The 24,210-nt window shown below is 41.9% G+C and overlaps 1 protein-coding gene across 4 annotated transcripts in view; it reads right to left on the bottom strand.

Moving 5' to 3' along the window:
* Nucleotides 1-24,210, bottom strand: part of LOC140739794 (uncharacterized) — a 126,361-nt gene that overhangs the window by 22,334 nt on the left and 79,817 nt on the right. For 3 of the 4 annotated variants that reach the window (XM_073068321.1, XM_073068322.1, XM_073068318.1), the window contains exon 2: nt 15,774-16,696. In XM_073068321.1, coding sequence (XP_072924422.1) covers nt 15,774-16,680 — 907 coding nt within the window. In that variant the 5' untranslated portion in view covers nt 16,681-16,696. Of the gene's footprint in view, nt 1-15,773; nt 16,697-17,274; nt 17,418-24,210 lie in introns of all 4 variants that reach the window. The other variant, XM_073068319.1, reaches the window with a different exon arrangement.

Genomic DNA, 24,210 nt, shown 5'->3' with positions numbered 1-24,210 from the left:
TTATTTGTCTTGAAGTTTTAATGAATTTAGTGAACTTAAATTTGATCATCCCATGTCTCCCACTCATTGTTGACATTGCTGAGATCAAAGCACTCAATTTCAGTAAAATTTTTAATATGGATCCGGGGAGGTAAAGTGAGAGCTGGCATCATCATGTCAGTAATTTATTACTAATCTGGGTGGTGGGGTGGAGATACCTCTCTACTTAAGGAGATGTAAGACGCTTCTTCCCTACACTAGCCTACAGGTCACCCTTGGGCAAGGTGTGGCACCTGCTTAGCCCCCCGATCAGGGTCATGTGAAGTCATGGTGGATGGTCGTATGAGCAGCTGGCGCATATCACAAGTTCTGGTTGTGTGACCACTGACGCCAGGCAAGCAATCTCTGAACAGCACTGATAATGGCTGGGATCAACCGTCTTGTAAAGGCACTGCCCAGAAGAAGGCAATGGCGAGCCACTTCTGTTGAAAAATTTGCCAAGAACATTCATGGTCAAAAGACCATGATTGCCCATGTCACATGACACGGCACATAGTAATGAGGATTACAAATCAGGATAATGTCAAGGGTGATCACAGCACAAATGAGGAGGCAAACCTTTCAAATGTCCCATAAAATTTGGGACATAACTGTTATTAAATAACACTGCCATTTTATAGCTGAGGGAAAGATTAGTACATCTGACAACACAGGCATATCAGACATAAAACAGTAGAGTATAACACAGGAACAGGCCTTTTGGCTCACAATGTTGTTACCAAACCAATTAAATTAGCATTAAAATTATAAGTTATTAATATTCAGCCAGTCACCTATCCTTTTAGTCATCCTGGATTTCACCTTTGCAATACTTTAAGAGAAGCATTATTGAGTGTCATTACTTCATTTGCTTACAGAAGATGCAACTTAGATTGCAGCCTGCTCCCTTTGAATGCACAACCTTCAATTTGCTTTTGAGTACAAGCATAGCTCAGAATGATCAGTTAAATTTCTTTTGCCGAGGTGAGCTGGGTAGATTTGGAAAATTTCCCTTTCCAGGTTTAAAATTGAGAATCTTTTTCAGGTCCAGACTAAGGGAAAATATTAACTTGAATTCTGTGGTCAGTGGTGAGCTGCCCCTGCTCACAGTTGATATCTGAATTAAGTTATTGCATTCCTTAAAATTCCCTGTTCAGAATTCGCTGTACAAAGCTGCCTCTCATTTCACCAGTGAGGTCTTGCCGCATGGCTGGGGCTGCTGTCTATAAATGGTATCACATGGGTGGACGAGTCACACCAAATCCAGGCCAGTGTATTGCTGAAAATCTTTCAACTGGTGTCCAAGCTAAGCACCCAGTCAAAACTGCCCAGACTCTTAATGTCAAGAATGCACAAATTATGTCAAAATATTTTTTAAATGAATTATTTTTAATATTTAAGAAAAAATTAAAATATGTAGGGGGAAAATATTAGAGGCCATGAGCTTAAGCTGGGAGCAAGAAAGCTTAAAGATAAATGGGGCATGTGGAGAGTTTTAGGTGCCTGGGCAGCTATTGATAGTGGTTGAAATAGTATTTAAGAGGCTGCTAGATAGGAACATGAATATGTAGGGATGGAGGGATATGGGTTATGCGCAGGCAGAAGGGACTTGGTTTAATTCAGCATCATGTTCTAAGTTCAAAGTACATTTATTATCAAAGTATGTGTCCATTATACAACCTTGAGATTCGACTCCTTGCAGGCAGCCACAAAACAAAGAACCCTCAAAAAAGCCCATCAAACAACCAACGCACAGAGAAAAAGAAACTTATTGTGCAAACAATAAAAGTGAGAAAATAGGTTCAGAACTACAGCCTCAGTTTAGCACGGGGCTGAGTAAACATTGCAACCTCGCCTCGCCTCTGGTTCCGTCACTCTTTTCAATCGTCCAAACATTGGGTCATTCTTCGCTCTCGGACCGCTCTGGGGCCTGAACAATGCCAGCACGATCCAGTCTGTACCCAACCTTTCCAAGTCAGCCCAGAGCCTAAATCGATCAGACATCAGGACTTTCCTCACTCGTGGGGACGCCACAACTCTGCCTCGACTCTGCTTCCACCCTGTCACTGCCTTTGCTTGCCTCGACCATGCCTTCCTGCATCTCTGCCTCCACTTTCCTCGACCATTTCTCATCTCCGCATTCACCACCACTCGCCTCTCTATTGTTAGCATTGACTGTTATTAATAAAGTATTATTGATAAGGTATTTAGTATTTTTCTTTGTTTTGAATTTTGCTGCTGGTAAGTAGTCACTGGGCATCACCAGCATCATCTTAAACCGAAGGGTCTGTTCCAGTGCTGTACTGGTTTGTTTTATGCGTAAATTTATTGAAAACAGCTTCAAACTTTGAAATCTTGACAGCATGAAGCCTGTAGCCATTCTCCTTCACTACAATTAACGAGGAACTCAGTGCTGTATCTAAATCTATAGAGGTCCTCCATGAGCTGTCAGATGGAGGACTGTGACCAGACTTCTCCACTGGTTCACACTTCCTCAAAAGTTCACTGACTTTTACATGGAAAGCAACCAACAGTTACACTTACACACTTACACACTTACACACTTTTACACACACACACACACACACACACACACACACACACACACACACACACACACACACACACACACACACACACACACACACACACACACACACACACACACACACACTCTCACTCACTCACTCACTCACTCACACTCTACTGGAGGAGATCAGCAGGTCAGGCAGCATCTACGAAAGGGAATAAACAGTTGATATTTCAGGCCGAGACACTTCATCAGGACTGGAAAGGAAGAAAGGAAAAGCCAGAATAAGGAGGAGGAGGAAGGTCATAGGGGAGAGGTAAGGTGGATGGGTGGGGAAAGTGGGGGATGAAATTAGAAGCTGAGAGGTGATGATGGGCGGAAGACTCAAAGGGCTGAGTAAGGAATCTGATAGGAGAGAACAGTGAACCATTGAAGAAAGGCCGTCTGAGGGAGGTGATGGGCAGGTGACGAGAAAGAGTAAGAAGGGAGTCAGAATGGGGAATGGAAAAAGGGGAGGGGGAAGAAATGACCAGAATTTAGAGAAATTGATGTTTATGCCATCAGCTTGGAGGCTACCCAGACCGATTATAAGGTATTGCTCCTCCATTTTGAGAGTGGCCACAAAAGCCAGTTTATCACTCTGTTGGTTGAAGAACTAGGACTGGAATTATTTTAAAAGTTTTAATGATTCATTAACTGTAAAAGCTCAATGTCAGTCATCTCTAACATAATCAAGATACAGGACATCAGACTTACCCAGGATATTATTCTGTTTGGCCTTATAAGGTGGAAGGAATGGGAGCTAAAAGGTGAAATGAGCAAGGGGATTTATCTAATGCTACTTGATGGTGCAGAGGCAGCGGATCAGGACAAAGGATGGGAGAAGAACGAACACTGTTAAACACCCCCCCAGTAAAATGTGACTCAAGTGTCACTGGCATCTTGCAGCTGTCAGTCAGAATGGCAGGAATTAAAATCCATACCATAAAATGTGCCAATCATTGACAGCAAAGTATTGAAAACCTACTCAACAAATGTGAAATACTGATTAGTTTAATGGATTTTTAAAGCATTTTCTTTCCCATTTTACAGTTTATAGCACACTGAAATTGATCAGTCATTGAGATTTATGCTTCTCTAAAGTAATAATGTTTTAGTTGTATGGAGGTGAAGGAATGAGATTTATAATCAGACCCAAGAGACACTGAACAGAAAATAAAAGAAAAGGGTGAAAATATTTGTCTCACTGTACCTGACCCTTTAGTGTCTTAACTGCCCTGTTATCTCTCTTTCCCTTGTTAGTGAGAGAGAGCGTGAGAGTGTGTGAGTGAGTGAGAGAGAGAGAGAGAGAGAGAGAGAGAGAGAGAGAGAGAGAGAGAGAAAATATGCACGTGGGATGTCAAACTATTGGGATGAACAGTAGTTCTTGATGAACTGTAGACCATGGTCTCTCTTTGCTGTTGCTTGCATGGTGGGTGCTGGGAATGCTGATGCTTTCTGCTGGAACTAGTAGGGCGAGGGTTGATGTTTTGCTGCTGCTTGTGCGTGGGAGTGGGGCAGGGAGGTTTGGGGTTCCTACGTTTTTCTCTGTCATTCATTCTTTGCGATTTTTCTTCATTTTCGAGGATGGCTGAGGAAAGTAAGAATTTCAGGTTGTCTATTGTATACATTCTCTGATATTAAATGGAACCACTGAACCAGTAGGCAGGGTATTCAGAGGTCTTTGAATACCTTGCAGTGGTTTATAATCTACTCAAGATGTTCTCATGGAACTGGAAGAGTTAAGCATATTCATGATGGATTTCTATGAAGCAGCAGCATGGTGAGACCTGATGTAAATTGGGGGACCGCTTCGTCAAGCACCTCAGCTTCATCAGCCAAAAGCGAAAATTTCTCCTTGCTAAATATTTTAACTCCGATTCTGACATGTCACTCCATGGCCTCCTCTTGTGCTAAGATGAGGCCACCCTTAGAGTGGAGGATTAACACCTTATATTCTGTCAGGGTAGCCTTCAACTTGATGGAATGAATATTGATTTCTCCTTCTGGTTAAAGAAAAAATTCCCTCACTCTCCCCTCTTCCTCGGTTCCCCACTTTGGCCTTTTACCTCTTCTCACCTGCCTGTCCCTTCCCCTTGGGCCCCCTCCTCCTTCCCTTTCTCCTATGATCCACTCTCCTCTCTGATCAGATTCCCTCTTCTCCAGCCCTTTACCTTTCCCACCCATTTGGCTTCACCTATCACCTTCCAGCTAGCCTCCTTCCCTTTCCTCCCACCTTTTCATTCTGGCATCTTCCCCCTTCCATTCCAATCCTGAAGAAAGGTCTTGGCCCTAAACGTCAACTGTTTATTCTTTTCCATCGATGCTTCCGGACCTACTGAATTCCTCCAACATTTTGTGCATGTTGCACAGAATATCATTCAGTCTGTATCTACGCAGGTTAAAAAAAATGTTAGTAAGATTAATCACCCTGGCCAGCTCTTAGAGTATAACATTATAGGTGGTATCATATCAACTGTTCTTCCAGAAACTTTACTTTTGAACACCAGGGAAACTTTATTTTTAAGGAGAGTAGAGGAAAGTACAGCTGGGGATGTCAGAGGTAGGTTTTTTTTTACATAAAGACTGATGGATACATGGAAACCCTGCCAGGGGTGGTGTTGAGTCCGGTATTTTAGGGGCATTTAAGAAACTCTTAGATAGGCATGTAGAAGATAGAAAAACAAAGGCCAATGTAGGAGAGAAGGATTAGATTGATATTAGAGTAGGTTAAAAGGTCGGCACAGCATTGTGGGCTGAAGGGCCTGCACTGAGCTGTAATGCTTTATGTTCTAATCCACTGATTCCCAACTTGGGGTCCATGGTTACCTTAGTTAATGGTAGGGGTCCATGGCATAAAAAAGGTTGGGAACCCCTGCTCTAACCAATTTGCTGGAGGGAGTCTGTGGGCTAAAGAGTATCTATGGGGAGTAATAGCAATTTTTTGAGTCACAAACCTGCATCAGGACAATTCCTTTCTACTCACGGATGCTGCTCGACTTAATGAGTTTTGCCAGTAGATTGTTTCTTGCTTCAGTACTGTGTCCAAGTCTGGTCGCCTCAATATAGGAAGGATGTGGAAGCATTGGAAAGGGTACAGAGGAGATTTACCAGGATGCTGCCTGGTTTAGAGAGTATGGATTATGATCAGAGATTAAGGGAGCTAGGGCTTTACTCTTTGGAGAGAAGGAGGATGAGAGGAGACATGATAGAGGTGTACAAGATATTAAGAGGAATAGACAGAGTGGACAGCCAGCGCCTCTTCCCCAGGGCACCACTGCTCAGTACAAGAGGACATGGCTTTAAGGTAAGGGGAGGGAAGTTCAAGGGGAATATTAGAGGAAGGTTTTTCACTCAGAGAGTGGTTGGTGCGTGGAATGCACTGCCTGAGTCAGTGGTGGAGGCAGATACACTAGTGAAGTTTAAGAGCCTACTAGACAGGTATATGGAGGAATTTAAGGTAGGGAGGCAGGGTTTGAGGATCGGCACAACATTGTGGGCCGAAGGGCCTGTACTGTGCTGTAATGTTCTATGTTTTATGTTCTATGTTCAGATTCCAGCACCTGCAGATTTTTGTGTCCACTGCCCTTCAGAGAATGAGCTTGAGATCTCTATTTCCTCTCTAAAAACCTGCTTGTGCAATACCTCTACCAAGTATCTTAAATCAAAGTCCTCCAGTTATTGACCTTGGTCATATTTTTATAGATTTCCCTTAAACCTGCCCTCATCCGCTTCTATTTCAGACAAGCCATCTCATCCAGCACTGCCAACGTCTGTCTAATGTATTGATGGAGAAACATGAAGACACTGAGATATTGCAAATGGCAAATCATGGCAACACCTTTTTTACCTCAGCCAGCTCAGCTTCAAATTCAGTCAGCTCAGTACCAAAGGAAAAACAGCGATCACTTTCAGTGTAACAATAGGAACCACTGTGATTCGCCAACTGTGATGTTCTGTCAGCCATTTAACTCAGTCAGGCTCCATCATGTATTCCCAATAAAGATGCACAATGGATTCTGGTTAATTGGGCTGTTGGTTAATTGGGGCAGCTACGTATTTGGATTAAAACTATTAAAGAATAAAAAATAATCAAGAATATAGCCAGGATTCCCTTTGTTTTTAGGGATACTGTGCCACTTAATTGGGACAGCACACTGTTACCAAACTGTTTGTAACTAGAGTCAGTCACGTCCACTTGTGCAGCCATTAGACACTACACTGTGCTTAAAGAGAAGTCCTGAAGAAGGATCTTGGTCTGAGATGTCGACTGCTGATTCATTTCCATAGATACTATCTGACCTAGTGATGGTAGTGTTCTAATTTGTTCTGTATTTCATTTAAATACAGTGCCTATAAGAAGTGTTCATCCCCCCCCCCCGAGGTTTTCGTGTTTTATTGTTTTACAACATTGAATCACAGTGGATTTAATTTGGCCTTTTTGACTCTGATCAACAGAAATAGACTCTTTTATGTCAAAGTGAAAACAGATCTCTACAAAGTGATCTAAATTTATTACAATTATTAAACACAAAATAAGTATTCACCCATTTTAAGTTAGTATTTAGTAGATGCACCTTGAGCAGCAATTACAGCCTTGAGTCTGTGTGGATAGGTCTCTATCAGCTTTGCATATCTGCAATTTTTCCCCATTCTTCTTTACAAAACTGCTCAAGCTCTGTCAGATTGCATGGGGATCATGAGTGAACAGCCCTTTTCAAGTCCAGCCACAAATTCTCAATTGGATTGAGGTCTGGACTCTGACTTGGCTACTCCAGGATATTAACTTTGTTGTTTTTAAGTGATTCCTGTGTAGTTTTGGCTTTATGCTTGGGGTCATTGTCTTCCTGGAAAACAAATCTTCTTCCAGGTTGCAGTTCACAGCATCAGGTTTTCCTCCAGGATTTCCCTGTATTTTGCTGCATTCATTTTACCCTCTACCTTCACAAGCCTTCCAGGACCTGCTGCAGTGAAGCATCCCCACAGCATGATGCAGCCACCACCACCATGCTTCACGGTAGGGATGGTGTGTTTTTGATGATGTATAGTGTTTAGTCTGATGGTCAAACATCTCAATTTTGGTTTCATCAGACCATAGAACCTTCTTCCAGCTGACTTCAGAGTCTCCCACATACCTTCTGGTAAACTCTAGCCAAGTTTCATGTGAGTTCTTTTCAACAGTGGCTTTTCTTTTGCTACTTTCCCACCTGGGCAACAGTTGTTTTATGTGCAGTCTCTCCCATCTCAGCCACTGAAGCTCGTTTCTCCTCCAGAATTGTCATAGGTTTCTCGGTGGCCTCCCTCACTAGTCCTCTTCTTGCACGGTCACTCAGTTTTTGAGGATTGCATGCTCTAGGCAGATTTCCAGTTGTGCCATGTTCTTCCCATTTCTTGAATATTTACTTAACTGTACTCCAAGGGATATTCAGTGACTTGGAAATTTTCTTATATCTATCTCCTGAATTTTGCTTTTCAATAACCTTTTCATGGAGTTGTCTTCAAGGTGTAGTTTTAGCCAGGATACTGACTCACCAGCAGCTGGACTTTCCAGATACAGGTTATAATTTAACTTAAATCAATTGAAACACCATGACTGCAGAGGGGACTCCAAAAACAGATCTGCATTTAACTAATTTTGTGACTTCTAAAACCAACAGGCTGCATCAGTGATGATCTGGTGTGTCATACTAAAGGGGGCGAATTCTTAAGCTATCAATAATTTTGTGTTTTGTATTTGTAATTAATTTAGATCACTTTGTAGAGATCTGTTTTCACTTTGACATGAAAGGGAATTATTTCTGTTGATCAATGTCAAAAAATGCCAAAATAAATCCACTGTGATTCAATGTTGTAAAACAATAAAACATGACAACTTCCGGTGGGGAGATGGTGAATACTTTTTATAGGCACCGTACAAAATTTGTTACTCAGTGACATACTAGTTTGTCTTTTTATTTACACCTTTTAAACTATTTTCATGAAACTTCAGCTAATTAGGGTAGCAGCTTAATTGGGTCAATTGTACTGGTCCCTATGTGCCCCAATTAACCAGAATGCATTGTATTCCATTGTGCAATTATATACCTTCAAGAAGAAAAATCAATCTGCAGCTCTTTATAGTTTGGGATGGTATCAAGTTGAAAGGAAAGCTATATAATTTGCAAAGATTAATGGATGGCCAGAAATGTTGTAAAGTTAAAGTTTGATTAAAACAAAAATGAAGAGGAAACAGACAAGAGTAAATTCGATGAACTTACAAAAACAATTCAGAACGTTCATAACTTCATGGAACAGAGAGCAGTTATGATGAATTGTCCCAAAAGGAATGAAACTAAGCAATTAATAATGGCAAAGATTTTTGAACAGAATGCTGGAAGAACTCAGTGGGTCAAGTGAAAGGTTTAGGTTCATATTTAGGGACAATCTCTGTATCAAGACTAAGAAGGTTGCCAGTGTATAGCAACAGGACAGGTTGGGATAGAGGCTGGTAGGTGATAGGATGATGGATGATGGGCATCACCACTAGGAAGGAGTATGAGGCTGGAGATGAGAGGCAAACCAAGGGAGAACTAGGTGGAAGGGTGAGTGTGTTTGGGAGAAGAACACCAAGGGTGTGGATTAGCTTAAAATAGAGAATTCAGTATTCATAGCAATGGGATGTAAGCTATCCAAGTGGAACATAATATGTTGCTCTTCTAGTCTGTCTTTATCCCAGACTGCTTTAGAGGCATTTGATATATTTAAGCTTGAGAGAGTCAGATCTTTGGATTATAAGGGAATCAAGGCGAACAGGAGATAGACAGGAAAGTGGAGTTCAGACTAACATCTAACCTTGGGTGACTTTACTGAATGGTAGAGCAGGCCCGTTTTAATTTTAAAATTTTATTTTAATTTAAAAAAAATTATTTAGTGATACAGCATGGTTACAGGTCATTCCAGCCCAGCAAACCTGCACCCGCCCAACTATACCCATGTGACCAATTAACTTACTAGCCCAAACGCCTTTGGAATGTGGGAGGAAACTGGAACACCCAGAGGAAACCTACATGGTAAGTGGAAGAAAGTACAAGCTCCTTATAGTCAGTAGTGGAATTGAACGTGGATCACTAGCATTGTAATAGTATTATGCTAGCCACTGTACTACCATGCTCTCCCACTTCTGTTCTTATATTCCTCTGTTCAGAGAGGTAAAAAGAAACTTGAAGCCAAAATACTGCTGCTCTGCTGATTGGGTAATAGAACACTGGAAAGTCTTGTATCTGTTTCCTAAGGTGGATGTCCAGAGACCAGTTGTAGAGCAGGAGCTGCCCTCAATGCCTTGCCATCAGAACTGCTGAAGTACATATCCTTGGTATGGTCACATTTGTGTTTGTGGGTTCTGCTGTGCGGTATTTGGCTGTCATGGTCCATACATTATGACTACCAATACCAGTCTTCAATAATGGGCTGTATTTGGGGTGTAGCTGAAGCCCACAGCTGAGCACTGAGTGAGTCCGCTACTTGCCCTGGCCCATTCCAGGCAGCTTCTCCACACCTAGCTGTGGGTGATCCTTTGCTGCAGAGAACAAAGGCCTGTGTTGGGATCCTGGTACAGCCACGGAGAGATCAGGGGTTTGAAATAGGTTCCTGTGACAGCGGAGCCTGATTAGATGTCCTCTTTTACAGGTTCAGATAGGTGTTTACCTTGTCAGTGCTTGGCCTGGAGGACTCATGAGGACTTGATATCAAAGTACATCATAAACACAAGAGATTGTAAATCCAGAGCAACACATAAAATGCTGGAGGAACTCAGCAGGTCAGACAGCATCTACGAAGGGGAATAAACAGAGAGCATTTTGGATCAAGACCCTTCATTAGGACTTTACTGGGGTGGGGGTATTGAATCACTTCCTTCCAGCTCCACTAGTTGTCTTGATGAAGTTCCTCCAGCATTTTGTGCATTGCTCACGGCACGTCATGTTGCCTAGGATTACAGTGGAGGACTCCTTAGTTGGCCTTGGGGTATTAGCTCAGACTGAGACCTCAGGGCACTGTTTCAAGATAGCTCAAGTTGGCATCTTGTTTGTAGGTTAACAGCGTTATATTCAGAACAGCCAATCAGTGATCCAAGTTCTGTTCTGAGAATCTTTCCAGGTGCAAATTTTCTGCTGTTTGTCGACTCTTGCCCAGAGTCTGGTGAATGTGGTTCAAACTCTAATCCAGAGTCTTAAACAGAGATTTACACCTCAGGGCAGTATTAAAGGAATTCTGAGGGAATAAGACACCAAACAGAGAAATTACTCTCTCAGGGGACATACAGTAAGAGATCCCATGACACTGCTCGTAGAATAAGAAATTCTCACTAAGAAATTCTTAGTAAATGTTTATCCTTCAAACAATATTTTTAGGGCAAATTACTTGCCTTTTATCACATTGTTATGTGTAGTGGATTACAAACTCCACCTTACAGGAACTTACTTTAAGAGGAATTCAATGGTTATAAAATGTTTTGGGATTTCCTGAGGTTACTAACAATGGTGTACTAAATAAGCCTTTCTTTTAAAACATCTACCTAAGGCATAACTCATTGGCTTTGAACCATTTAGAAGAGCAACACAAGTATTATAAATGCATTTTCTATTTTTAGCTTGACTACTATAGCACATTGTAAACATGAGAAAAATTTTGTTTAATTATGCAGGAGCCACGCATCTATTGACTGTCTGTATTGTGTTTTGTGTTATTCATCGCATGGGTTGCGGCATGGTAGAGGCGAAGAGTATAGTTCCGTATTCACATCTTCTCTTGGGTCAGTTTAGTCTGCTTAGAGCAGGGGGTGAGCTGGGGGAATGATACTTTTTGTTGACTGCTTAAGAACGCTAACACTTGAGAATGTTAATATTTCTAACATTCTTGAATAAGCTTAGACCACTTATTTCATTATATTGCTAGTTTTAGTTTCATTAGTTTTTAAAAAATCATTACAAGATTGTTCGTCCTTGCTGGTTTCTTAATAAAGGATTGAATGTACTTTCTTTGACTTAGAACGTCGTTATTTTGACATACTTCATAAAGCGACAACCTCCGTGCTTGGACTTCGAGCGGTTTTGGTTTGTTTTCAAGTAACTGCTACAAATTGTTTCAATCTCTGTTAATGGGTCCTTTAGTAAAGTATGTCTGGGATTGTGCAGGCATCTAAACCTTTTCCGTTAGCAGTTCATTTTTTTTGCAATGGATGAAATGGAAATCAAATTCTGAAAAAGCTCAGCAGTTGAAGACTAAAAGCCATCAGTTAATGGGAAGTTAATGGAAGCTATTGAAGATGGGGGGAAAAATATTGATGATCAGTTTCCATTCTGAGAACTCAGTTTCAGAGAAGTTGAAATCTTTGTACAGCCTCCATGTGGTTAGATACGAAGAAGAGATTGTAGAGAAGAATGAGCAGGATATGATAGATCTGAATTTGTGGCTATAAAATATGTAAAGAGCTATTGGTAGATATGCTTTATAGTGTCTGGTTATTTAAAAATGTTCATGGCAGTGATTATCAAGATGAGTGAAAATGACATGGAAACTGATCTTCAAGTTGTTGAAAGCTGCATTCAGACACAGAGAGACTCATATTGTTTTTTTCACACTTCTCACTTTTCCTAAACATGTTGACCTCTGCTGTCTTTAAGGAATTCCTCAGAGTCAAAGGTTTCTATTCCATTTCTATAGATTCTTGAGATGAGGCCTCTGAACTCTGCCAGTGTTGGGAGGCTTTTAAGAATATTTTTGAATTATTTCCACTATCTTGGTAATTTCTTGCTACAACAGGGGTATGATTAGAGTGCTTACTTTGGAAATTTTGTGATAGGCACATGTGTAATTGGTACCTTGATGCCAGGATATTAGTCTGGGAAAAAATGCTAACATTAATTTGTTTATGATTCCAGAATATTTAATAAACTCTGTGGTGGTATTGGTGCTACTGCTATAGTTTCTGTGGATAGCCCATGCTGGGTCTATACATTTCATCAGAATCCATTTTAGAGATGTTGATTGAGTGATAGATGTTACCAAGACACTGGGATAACCATACTTGCTCTTTTCAAATACAAACGTTTGTAGTACCCTGCAAATGTTTGCGTCCACTATTATTACCAGAGCTGTACTGAAATGTCAGACTGGATTATGTCTACTCAAGTTTCTCGAACAGGTCTTGAACCCACAACCTTCAACCCCAGCAACAAGAACACTATCTACTATGCCACAGTTGACATAAGACAAGACAGTGAATGTTTGATAGTCAATTAGACTCTCAATATAGGATTAAATTACACTAGACAGCTGAGTTAAGCCACATTTTAGAAACAATAGAGGTTTCTTATGTGCTTGTCAGGATGACTGAGAGTAGATGGACATCATCTGACTCCTTTTTTCTTATATTTGTGCAAGGAAAGATGCTGCTGCAATTTTGTTTTTGGTAAAATGACTGCTAACCCAAAAGAAACACACACAAACTGCTGGAGGAACTCAACAGGTCAGGCGGCATCTATAGAAAAGAACAAAGTAGCCACGGTTATAGTTAATGTTTCAGTGGTGAGACCATCGATGGCTTATTCCATTCCATAGATGCTGCTTGACCTGCTGAGTTCCTCCAGCATTTTGTATGTGTTTTTCTGGATTTCCAGCATCTGCAGAATCTTGTGCTTATGATTTACTGACCCAAGAGATCTCTATGCTCATTCACATGGGAATATTTGATGCAACAAGGTAGCATCAATTGGCTCCTTATCTTTGTTTGATGTCTGCTGTACACTCACGTCAGAAAGCTTGTAAGTACCCAGATAGCGATTCTTTAGCTTCACCACCCACCTCACACCCTCCCTCCAATGGACAGAAGATAGACAAAGAATTAAATTGTGAAATCCCTGTCACTCAGCTAATCCATGTGACATTACAATGGCAGAATAGGTCGATGTGTAGAGGTGGGAGGCCTGGAAATATTAAGCAGGGCTCTTAAAGTTTGCGGGGATCCTGGCGGGTATTTATCTCCACAAGCTGACAGGGCTTGGAGAACTCGACAGAGAAATGATGAATAGAGTTCCAGCTCTCCAAGATAAAAGGAAAATCCTACCTGACTAACCTACTGCAATTTTTTGAGGAAATTACAAACAGGGCAGACAAAGGAGATACAGTGGATGTGGTGTACTTGGATTTTCAGAAGGCCTTTGACAAGGTGCCGCACATGCGGCTGCTAAGCAGGATAAGAGTCCATGGAATTACAGGGTATTTACTAGCATAGGTGGAAAATTGGCTGGTTTGCAGAAAACAGAGAGTGGGAATAAAGGGATCCTACTCTGGAGATGGCTACCGTTTACCAGTGGAGTTCCACAGGGGTCAGTGTTGGGACTGATGCTTTTTACGATGTATATCAATGATTTGGACTATGGAATTAATGGATTTGTGGCTAAATTTGCCGATGATACGAAGATAGGTGGAGGAGGTGTGGTGTTGAGGAAACAGAGAGCCTGCAGAGAGACTTAGATAGTTTAGGGGAATAGGCAAAGAAGTGACAAATGAAATACGATGTTGGGATGTGTATAGTCATGCACTTTGGTGGAAGAAATAAATGGGCAGACTATTATTTAGATGGGGAGAGAATTCAAAATGCAGAGATGCAAATGGACTTGGGAGTCCTTGTGCAGGATACCCCAAAGGTTAACCTCCAGGTTGAGTCGGTGGTGAAGAAGGTGAATGCAATGTTGGCATTCATTTCTAGAGGTAAAGAATATAAGAGCAGGGATGTGATGTTGAGGCTCTATAAGGCACTCGTGAGACCACACTTGGAGTATTGTGTGCAGTTTTGGGCTCCTTATTTTAGAAAGGATATACTGACATTGGAGAGGCTTCAGAGAAGATTCATGAGAATGATTCCAGGAATGAAAGGGTTACTGTATGAGGAACATGTGGCAGCTCTTGGGCTGTATTCCCTGGAGTTCAGGAGAATGAGGGGGGATCTCACAGTAACATTTTGAATGTTAAAAGGCCTGAGCAAATTAGATATGGCAAAGTTATTTCCCATGGTAGGGGAGTCTAGGACAAGAGGACACAACTTCAGGATTGAAGGATGTTCATTTAGAACAGAGATGTGGAGAAATTACTTTAGTCAGAGGGTGGTAAATCTGTGGAATTTGTTGCCAAGAGTGGCTGTGGAGGCCAAGTTATTGGGTTGCATTTAAGGCAGAGATAGATTAGTTCCAGATTAGCTAGGGCATTAAAGGGTATAGGGAGAAGGCACGGGAGTGGGGATGACTGGAAGAATTGGATCAGCCTTGTTTGAATGGCAGAGCAGACTCAATGGGCTGAATGGCTGACTTCTGCTCCTATATCTTAGGGTCTTAGAATTGCTGCTTGTGGGCCTTAGAAACCAGATTGTTCCCACCACACTGGTGCTTCACCCTACCTAGGCAGACATCAAAGGTGGGCAATCATTATTCTGGTCTTTTGATAATCACCTCAAATTGAGGATATGCAGACACATAATGATCACAATAATTTTAATAACATCCACATAAAATAAATAAAATTGATTTCTTGCACATAAAATGGATTGCATCCCTCCACACAACAGAATGCTCAATGCACTGACGTTTTCTGTTGTCATGATCTCCATCATCCCTCCTCTTGGCACCAGTTCCTCTGATTTCCATCCTCTGTCCTCTCACCACCAGTCTACCTGATCTCCAACCTTCATCCCTTCCCCCTGATGTCCGGCCTCCTCTCCCTCATCATTCTGCTGCCCTGACATCAACTCCTCCCTTCCAGCCCCACCCGTCCCAGCTTCCCCCTCCAAGGCCTTTGGTAATCTTCCCAATGGGTGGAGTAGTCAGCTGCCAGCCAGGCGGTGAAGTTACAGGAGTCCAGCCAATACTAAAAGGCTCCCTACCTCTCCAAGCTGTGACAGATCATTAATGATTCCTTTTATCTTAGACATTTTCAGGATGAAGGATTTGCACTTCAGGATCCAAGGAAGAGGGATCAAACCACCTTTTTCAATCTGTCCCAAGACCCTCTGATGCAGGCTCCTCTAGAGTTAGAGCCAGCTTTATCTATACTCTGTGAAACCAGAGACATCATAGCCCAAAACAGAAGAAGGAGAAAGGTAGGCACAGGTAGACTGAATTAAACTAATATGTTTAAATAATAAGTAAGTCCTTACCGAGTAGGACCGGAATGATTGCAATTATGTTGCAGCGTAGTGTATATGTCATTCGGCTAGTTAGGTCTGGACAGGATGGGGAGTCAAAGGGCACAAATAAGTAAAGGCCATAGAGGATCCATGGTATAAAAAGCAGAGCGACAAAGACGGATGATACGGCTTTGAGATGTGAAGCAGAGCAGCACTGGCAACAGGGGCAGCACTTCCGGCCTCCACTTCCCCCAGCCGCTGCCTCCTTCTGTGAAGATTCCGCAGAGGCGTTGTGCTCAGAGTCACTGGAAATCAGTTCTATAGTCTCAGTGTCCGGCGATGGGCCCAGCAACGGCTGGTCTTCTGAAGCCTGGCTGGGGAACTTGTGCGCCTTCTCCAGCCCTGCCGTGTTCTCTACTCCTGCCTTGTTGAAGTTCTGTGGGGGAATGGTCCCAGCTTCAGCAGGCAATGACGACGCTGAAGAAGACACTTTTTCATCAGGCAAGGCAGAAGTTTCTCTGCTGATGTCTACTGACACATTGTCTGGATGCTTGCGTTTATTTTCAGTGTACGGGAAGGTGTGATTTCTCACCAGTTCTGCTTTAATCATGTTCAACCGCCCATCACTCGGTGCACTCTGCTGTTTCGTGAGCTTCTGGTGGGCTTCATTGAACTGAAGTCTTTTGCCTTTTGGGCCCGGTTCAGTGAAGTGGTCTATGTTTTCGTCAGATAGTGAATGAAGTTCTTCCACAGATGATTCTGGACTATCTGAGATGGGTGCCAATGTAATCTGGGTGTCTAGGTCCAGGAATGGCGAGAAGGAGAGGCGGCTGGGATCAATGTCCTGAAGCTGATTAATGATGTCAGTGATTGACTCCTTTACACTGTCAAATTCCTTTAGTTCATGACTATTGGCTGGTTGCCTTGGAGTAGTCATCGTTCGGGACTAACCTCTGGAAAGATACATAAGTTATGAGTAACAATGAGAAAAAAGTTACCAATGTATTATACATGCATGTGATTATATTACAAACCAAATATGTTCTCTTTCACACTTTCTGGGTGTTGCCGAGACAGACATAATTTAATTCTCATCCCTACATCAGGGCCATTTCTGGGGGCAATTATACTGAGTCACGCCATACACTGACTTTTTAAAATTCCAGGTTCATTTAACTAAGGAACATTTGCTGAGGGCTTAGGGAGAACTTACTGAGAGATCTGAATATATCTGTCACACTGAGGCAGGGTGAAAATGGTAGGGTGACACAACCATGGTTGACGAGAGACGTGGAACACTTCGTCAAGAGGAAGAAAGAAGTTTACTTAAGATTTAGGAAACAAGGATCAAAAGGCCTATAGAGAGTTACAGGGTAGCTGAAGAATGGCCTTAGGAGAGCTGGAAGTGGACATGAGAAGGTCTTGATGAATACGATTAAGGAAAACCCTATGGTTTTACGGGTATGTGAAGAACAGGAGGATGGCCATAGTTAGGATATGACCAACCAGTGATAGTAGAGGAGACATGTACCTGGAGTTGGAAGAGATAGCGGCAGTCCTTAATGAATACTTTGCTTCAGTATTCACTGCTGAGAAGGACCTTGGGTGATTGTGAGGACACTTTAAAATAGGCTTGAACATGTTGATGTTAAGAAAGAGGATGTGCTAGAACTTCTGAAAAACATTAAAGTTCAAAGTTCAAGGCAAATTTCATTATCAAAGTACATATATGTCACCATATTCAAACCTGAGGTTCATTTTCCTGTGGGCATACTCAGCAAATCTAGACAATAGTAACTATAACAGAATCAATGAGAGATCAACCAGAGTGCAGAAGACAAGAAACTGTGCAAAAGCAAATATAAATAAATGGTAATAAATAAAGAGAACATGAGATAATGAGATAAAGAGTCCTTAAAGTGAATCATAAATTGGAGGAACATTTCAAAGATGGGGCAAATGAGTGTAATTATCCCCTTTTATTCAAGAACCTGATGGTTGAGGGGTAGTAACTGTTCTTGAACCTTGTGGTGCAAGTCCTGAGGCTCTAGTACTTTCTACATGATGGCAACAGGGTAGATAAGTCCCTGGAGCCAGACAGGATATACCCCAGGTTACTAAGCAAAGCAAGAGAAAAGATTGCTGTGCCCTTGGCAATGATCTTGTGTATTCACAGGCCACAGGAGTAGTACCAGATGATTAGAGGGGGGCAAATATTATTCCTTTTTTCAAGCAAGGAGGTAGGGATAACCCTGGGAATTATAGACCAGTGAGTCTTACTTCATAGTTTATCCTCCTCCATAGATGCTGCCTGACCTGCTGAGATCCTGCAGCATTTTGTGTGTTACTTTGTAACGGAGATGTGTCCCATACATCCAATTATTCTGAAGGGGCTCAAATCAAATTTGACCATGTTAGGTTATGGAAACAGATGTGTTCTCAAATTTCGGCTTCTCTTCTGTAACGTCCTTGATGGCACCACGTACTTTTAGAACATATCGGTAGAAATTGAGATTTACACCAGTTGGAATACGAAAGCTGACTGGATTTTGTTTAGTAGAAGCAACAGCATTAAGTCACGGCAGTGTTCGGAATAAAATGGGAATATTCTCAGCAGAGAAGGTGAGTGACCGCAAATGATCCTGAAATGTAACCACTTTCCCCTGTTCTGACTTCCTACGTTTTAATTACTTTAAATTATTCTATTTCCAATGGGGATATCACTTGCTGTCTAGCATGCAGCTAAGGGTTCAAATAAAGACTCAAGTTCCTACATCCTGGTGTATGTTTTCTAATACTACCTACACTGCGTTCTTGAACCAAGCAGGAAAAGCATGCTGCTTAAAGGCTTGTAATAAAAGTGTCAACTTCAGACAAATGTTAGGAGCAAGGTTCATGATCAAAAGGAATTGCTAGTTTTTCACATCTGTACGTTTAGTTTTTTGTGCAGCTCCTGAAGCTATCTGCATCAGAGGGGTCCCTTGTTTCTCACCGTGCGTGGGGTTGGTTGAAATCCACTCGCTGCGTGAGCTTGCTGTGGCACGACAACCCGCAGCCAGAGAGCTCTGCGTTGCGCCGCCAGCTGAAACCCAAACTTTGCTCAGCAGGAAAGAGAACGCGGCTATATTCAGAACCACTGCCCAGACATTTTAATGTCAGGAGATCGTGGGCTCTTTCTTCTTCGCATGTGGAATGCGCAAGTCTAGTATTAATGCCAAAACCCCAAACGAGCCCAAACAGATCGGCTTGCTGAACCATTCTGGGGGAAGTTAAAAGCCAATCACAATGTTGCGTCTGGAGTCGCATGAAGGGCATATTTCCTCCCCTTGAGGGCATTAGGAATATAGATGTGTGTTTTTTTTTACAAAGAAACTAACACTAGCACTTAATTCCAAATTTATTTAATTACTTGAAATTAAAGCATTAGCTGCTGTGGTGAGATTTGAACTTATTTCCCCAGATCAATAGCCCAGGTAAGAATGATAAATTTCCCTTCTCTAATGCACATTAGTGAGCCAGATGGCTTGTTGAAATGACAGTCCAGTGGGTTAATGACCACCATCACTAATACTTACCTCTTGTTACAAATTTGTTTGATTGCTTGAATTTAAACTTCCCAGCTGCTGTAGTGGGACTGAAGTGTTTGTCTCTATATTAATACACTAACAACAATTAACCACTATGCTCCCACACCTCAGATATAACAGCTGTGTAATGGCAAGTTCTGAAGCAATGGAACAATTTGACAACACTGAAGATATAGTACATGCTCTCACAATGGGAGTTAAAACTGCTCAAGACTTCACCAGCAGCAGCTGACCCGCCATCAAGGACTTGTATAAAGAAAGATGCTGGAAAAAGGCCAGAAGTATCATGAAGGACCCCACCCACCATGCTCACGGTTTGTTCGTCCTACTCCCATCAGGGTAGGGGCTACGTAGTAGCCATGCTTGGACCACTAGACTCAATAAAAAGTTACTTCACTCAAGCTGTCAGGCTCGTCAACACCTCCACTCATTAACCCACCCACCATTTCTTTATCATTTCCTATCAGAGTCACCTTATGTACAGATACTCCTTTACCTAGCATTACCTATGTATCTACGATCAGTCTATGTATATAAACTAATCTTATATTGATTGTGTTTTCTTTTTGGCATGGTAGCATAGTGGTTAGTACAGTGCTTTACAGTTCCAGCAATCTGGGTTCAATTCCAGCAGCTGCCTGTAAGGAGTGTGTACGTTCTCCCCATGACTGTGTGGTTTCCCTCCATGGTCCAAAGACGTATCGGTTGGTAGGTTAATTAGTTATTGTAAATTGTCCCATGATCGTGCTAGGGTTAAATCAGGGGTTTGCTGGGCGGCTTATTCTGCATTGTATCTCAATAAATAAATAGTGTTTTTTTTGTGTTTATGCTGCATCAGTTTTGGGGTAGCGGTCATTTTGTTCTCGTTTACAGTTGTGTACCAATGAATGACAATAAATGATCTTGAATTTTGAATCTTGAATCTTGAATGTGAGCTGGCCTCAGTAATGAGGCCTGAACAGATTAGATATGGCAAAGTTATTTCCCACGGTAGGGGAGTCTAGGACAAGAGGGCAGGACTTCAGTATTGAAGGACGTTCATTTAGAACTGAGATGCAGAGAAATTACTTTAGTCAGAGGGTGGTAAATCTGTGGAATTTATTGCCACGAGCGGCTGTGGAGGCCAAGTCATTGGGTGCATTTAAGGCACAGATAGTTAGGTTCTTAATTAGCCAGGGCATCAAAGGGTATGGGGAGAAGGCAGGGGAGTGGGGATGACTGGAAGAATTGGATCAGCCCATGATTGAATGGCAGAGCAGACTCGATGGGCTAAATGGCCTACTTGTGTTCCTATACCTTATGGTGTTATGGTCTTAATGTGGGAAATATCGCAGGTAGAAGGGAGAGATCGATGGAGTTGGCACAGAGTAACACAGAATCTACTGGAAGACCTTAGTGTGTCCAGCAGCATGAGTGGGAGGTAAGAAATTCTTTACATTTCAGGCCAAATCCCTGGGTCAAGATTGAGCGTGGAAAAGTGAGATTGCCACCATAGAAAGAAAGGGTGCTCCTGAGGTGATCGGTGGACTGAGGAGGGGTGTAAGGTGGTGGGCAGGTCTTGGCAGGTAGGGGACATAAGCAAGGGTGGAGTTGGAAGATCGCGGCAGATGAATGATAGATGGAGGCAGACAACGAGAAAGAGAAAAAAGAGAAAAAAAACAGATGGAGAGAAGTTGGGAGAGGGGGACTGTGACAGAGGGAGACAGCTGCTGGAGAGAAATGAGAATGGGAACCATGAGAGGAGAAGGGCAAGTTGAATGAAAGAACCAGATGGAAAGTGGAGGGCAGGGGGGGGACCAATGTGTGAACGGATGAGGCTGCTATAGAGAGAAAAGGTGCTTTCCTGCATCAGAAATCCAAAAACAATTTCAGTTTTTGCTCAATAAACATTTTAAAAAAATTCCTTGATTGCAATTGAACTTAACGCCATGCAGTCACCAGATTAAGAGTTACACGCATGCCAGGCGAAGTAAGATTCCAATTTCAGAAAAATTAGAAGCAGGAGGATTTTATAACAGTCCAGTGGCTACTAATGCTAACTTTTCAAAAATATATATATTAACAGAACTTACATTCATTAATTGATTATCCCTGATCATTCTAGATCATCCATTCAATAATATGACTACTATGCTACAATATTTAAGGGCTGTTATAATGCACAGTATTAAGATATTGTTATCATGCATTATACAAATGGTGGTTGTCTGTAAGGAGATGAATCTAAAGGTTATATAAGTATGTATACTTATATAATACATGTACTTCAAACTTTATGTGGGGTCATAGGTTGAATGGGAGTGTAGTTTCACAGTGAGCGATGGGGATAGTACAGTGTCAGTGGATCATCTGTTTGTTTGAAATTGACTAATTTATTTTTTCTTCCTGCTCCCTAAACCTTAATTTTCCTGCTGGTGAGAGAAGATGGATGATCAGGAAGTTGTGACCCCTCGAAGTCCTCTGATTAAAATGTTTACAACTCCCCTAATGGGTGTTTGGCTTTCTGAAAAAGATTTTGAAAGGTTGTGATACGATTCTGCTGCTGAGGTCAAAGAAAACAAAGAGACCTCTGTGAGTTTCCAAGAGGGAGGAAGGATGACCTATATTTTTGTTCATCCACTAATGTAGGAACCAGCTGCTATTCCAGAGCTGACTAACTGAGAGAGTTCTTTGCGTAACATACTGTGAGATGTTGCTTTGCTCTTGTTGAGCAGTCTGCTTAGATAACCAACGGTCAGCGTCAACTGAGAGTTAAATACCGGACCCTGTCTTCTGGTAGTCCTGAAACTCTAAACATTACAGCCCATTGTTTGTCCCAAATATGAAGTTGTTTCACGACACCTTTACTGAAGAGTGTTGGTTCCAACAAGAGCTTTCCCAACCATCACTGTGAGTTCTCAAAGCCCAAGAAATCGTGCGTGCCTTTAATTTTTAAACCTCTTTATACTGAAACTAAATAGATTTTTTTGAACTGAAGAAGGAATCTAGGGACAAATATTTATTTATTTATTGTGGTAGAGTGTGGAATAGGCCCTTCCAGCCCTTTGAGCCGCACTGCCCAGTAATCCCCCAGTTTAATGCCAGCCGAATTTACAATGACCACTTAACCTACCAACCAGTATGCCCTTGGACTGTGGGAGAAACCCAGAGCACCCGAAGAAAACGCACACAGTCACGCAGAGAACGTGCACACTCCTTACAGGCGGCAGCAGGAATCATATTCTCAGCGTGCCCTTACCACATGATGTGGTAACAAGATGATAAGAAATAGGAGTAGAATTAGGCCATTTGGCCCATCGAGTTTGGTCTGCCACTCAGTCATGCCTGCTTTAATTTTCCTTTCAACCCCATTCTCCTGCATTGAATTCTACTTCTGAAATTTGATTGCACTCATACCTAGGACAGCAGATTTCAGAGTTCAATATAAATACTTGACATCTTGAGTTTAGCATATATAACAAAGAATAAAGTTCTACCCTATGCTTCTTGCCTGACATTAGCAATGTGCTTCCTCGGATTAAGGCCATTTCTAAATTTGCACTGTAATATCATGTTCGAGTATCACAGTATCTTACAACACAAGAGCTGGTCCATTCAGCTGTTGAGCTTCTGCCAATTCTTTTGAAAAGCTTTCTCATTTTAATTCTACCTTCTCCTCTTTCCCCATAAGCATTCCCTTTCTTTCAAGATTCAGTATTAAATTTCAGGATATTGACCATGTCCCGGATGTAGGTGTGGTATTTGTCAGACAGCAATATATCATTTAGGTTTCCATTTAGGTTGGGATCCTTGGAACCTGGCAGAGGTATGCTAGCCTGGATGTGAAATTGTACATTCAGTGGCAATTTTATTAGGTACACCTGCTTATTAATGCAAATTAATAATTCCCTTTTGCCGCCAGTGTGGGATGACAAGTCAATCGGGGACCCTGAGGACTTGTGGAAACTGTGTGGTGGTTTCTTTCGAACTTATAGTCTTTTAATATCTTTGGACTATTTTTACTGTGCCCATGGTCTTTTTTTTAAATCAATTATGCTATTGTTTGCACTGTTGTAACTATATGTTGTAACTATGTGGTTTTGTGTAGGTCTTGTAGCTTTAGTTTTTGGTCTTGTTTTGTCTGGTGGATTTGGAGCTCCTTTCCGGGGAACGCGCTAAGATGGTAACACGATATTAATACACAGCAGCCTCTCCGGACTCTGGATTGGGGATTGCCAAATGTTATGTGGATTTTCTGGTGTAGTCTGTTTTGTCATGTGTTTTTGTGATATCATTCTGGAGGGACGTTGTCTCATTTTTTAACTGCATTGCATTTGTGGTTTTTAAATGACAATAAACTGAATCTGAATCTGAATCTGAAATACCTCATCAGCCGGTCATGTGGCAGTAATCCAAGGTACAAAAGCATGCAGACATGGTCAAGAAGTTCATGTGTTGTTCAGACCAAACATCAGAATGGGAAAGAAATGTGATCTAGGTGACTTTAGCAGTGGAGTTATTACTGGTGCCAGACAGGGTGGTTTGAGTATCTCAGAAACTGCTGATCTCCTGGGATTTTCATGCGCAACTGTCCCTAGAGTTTACAGAATATAGAAAGAAAATAAAACAGCATCCGGTGAGCAGTAGTGTTGTGGGCAAAAACACCTCATTAGTGAGGGAGGTCAGAGGAGAATGGCCAGACTGATTTCAGCAAAGGTAATATGGTGAGCATTGGGTCCATGATGACAGATGAGAGAAGCTCGTTTAGCTCAACAGCCGATTTTATTGCGACAAGCACAAAAACAGACTGGGCGCTAAGATCCACGGAGAGAACCCACTAAGTCACATACATGTTTTGCATTGAAGATGGCACAACTTCAAGACATTCCAAAGCTGTTGTT

Source organism: Hemitrygon akajei, chromosome 16 (assembly GCF_048418815.1).
Source record: "Hemitrygon akajei chromosome 16, sHemAka1.3, whole genome shotgun sequence".
NCBI lineage: Eukaryota > Metazoa > Chordata > Chondrichthyes > Myliobatiformes > Dasyatidae > Hemitrygon > Hemitrygon akajei.
The sequence above is the reverse complement of the archived record's forward strand: the minus strand, read 5'-3'. Positions and strand labels throughout refer to the sequence as shown.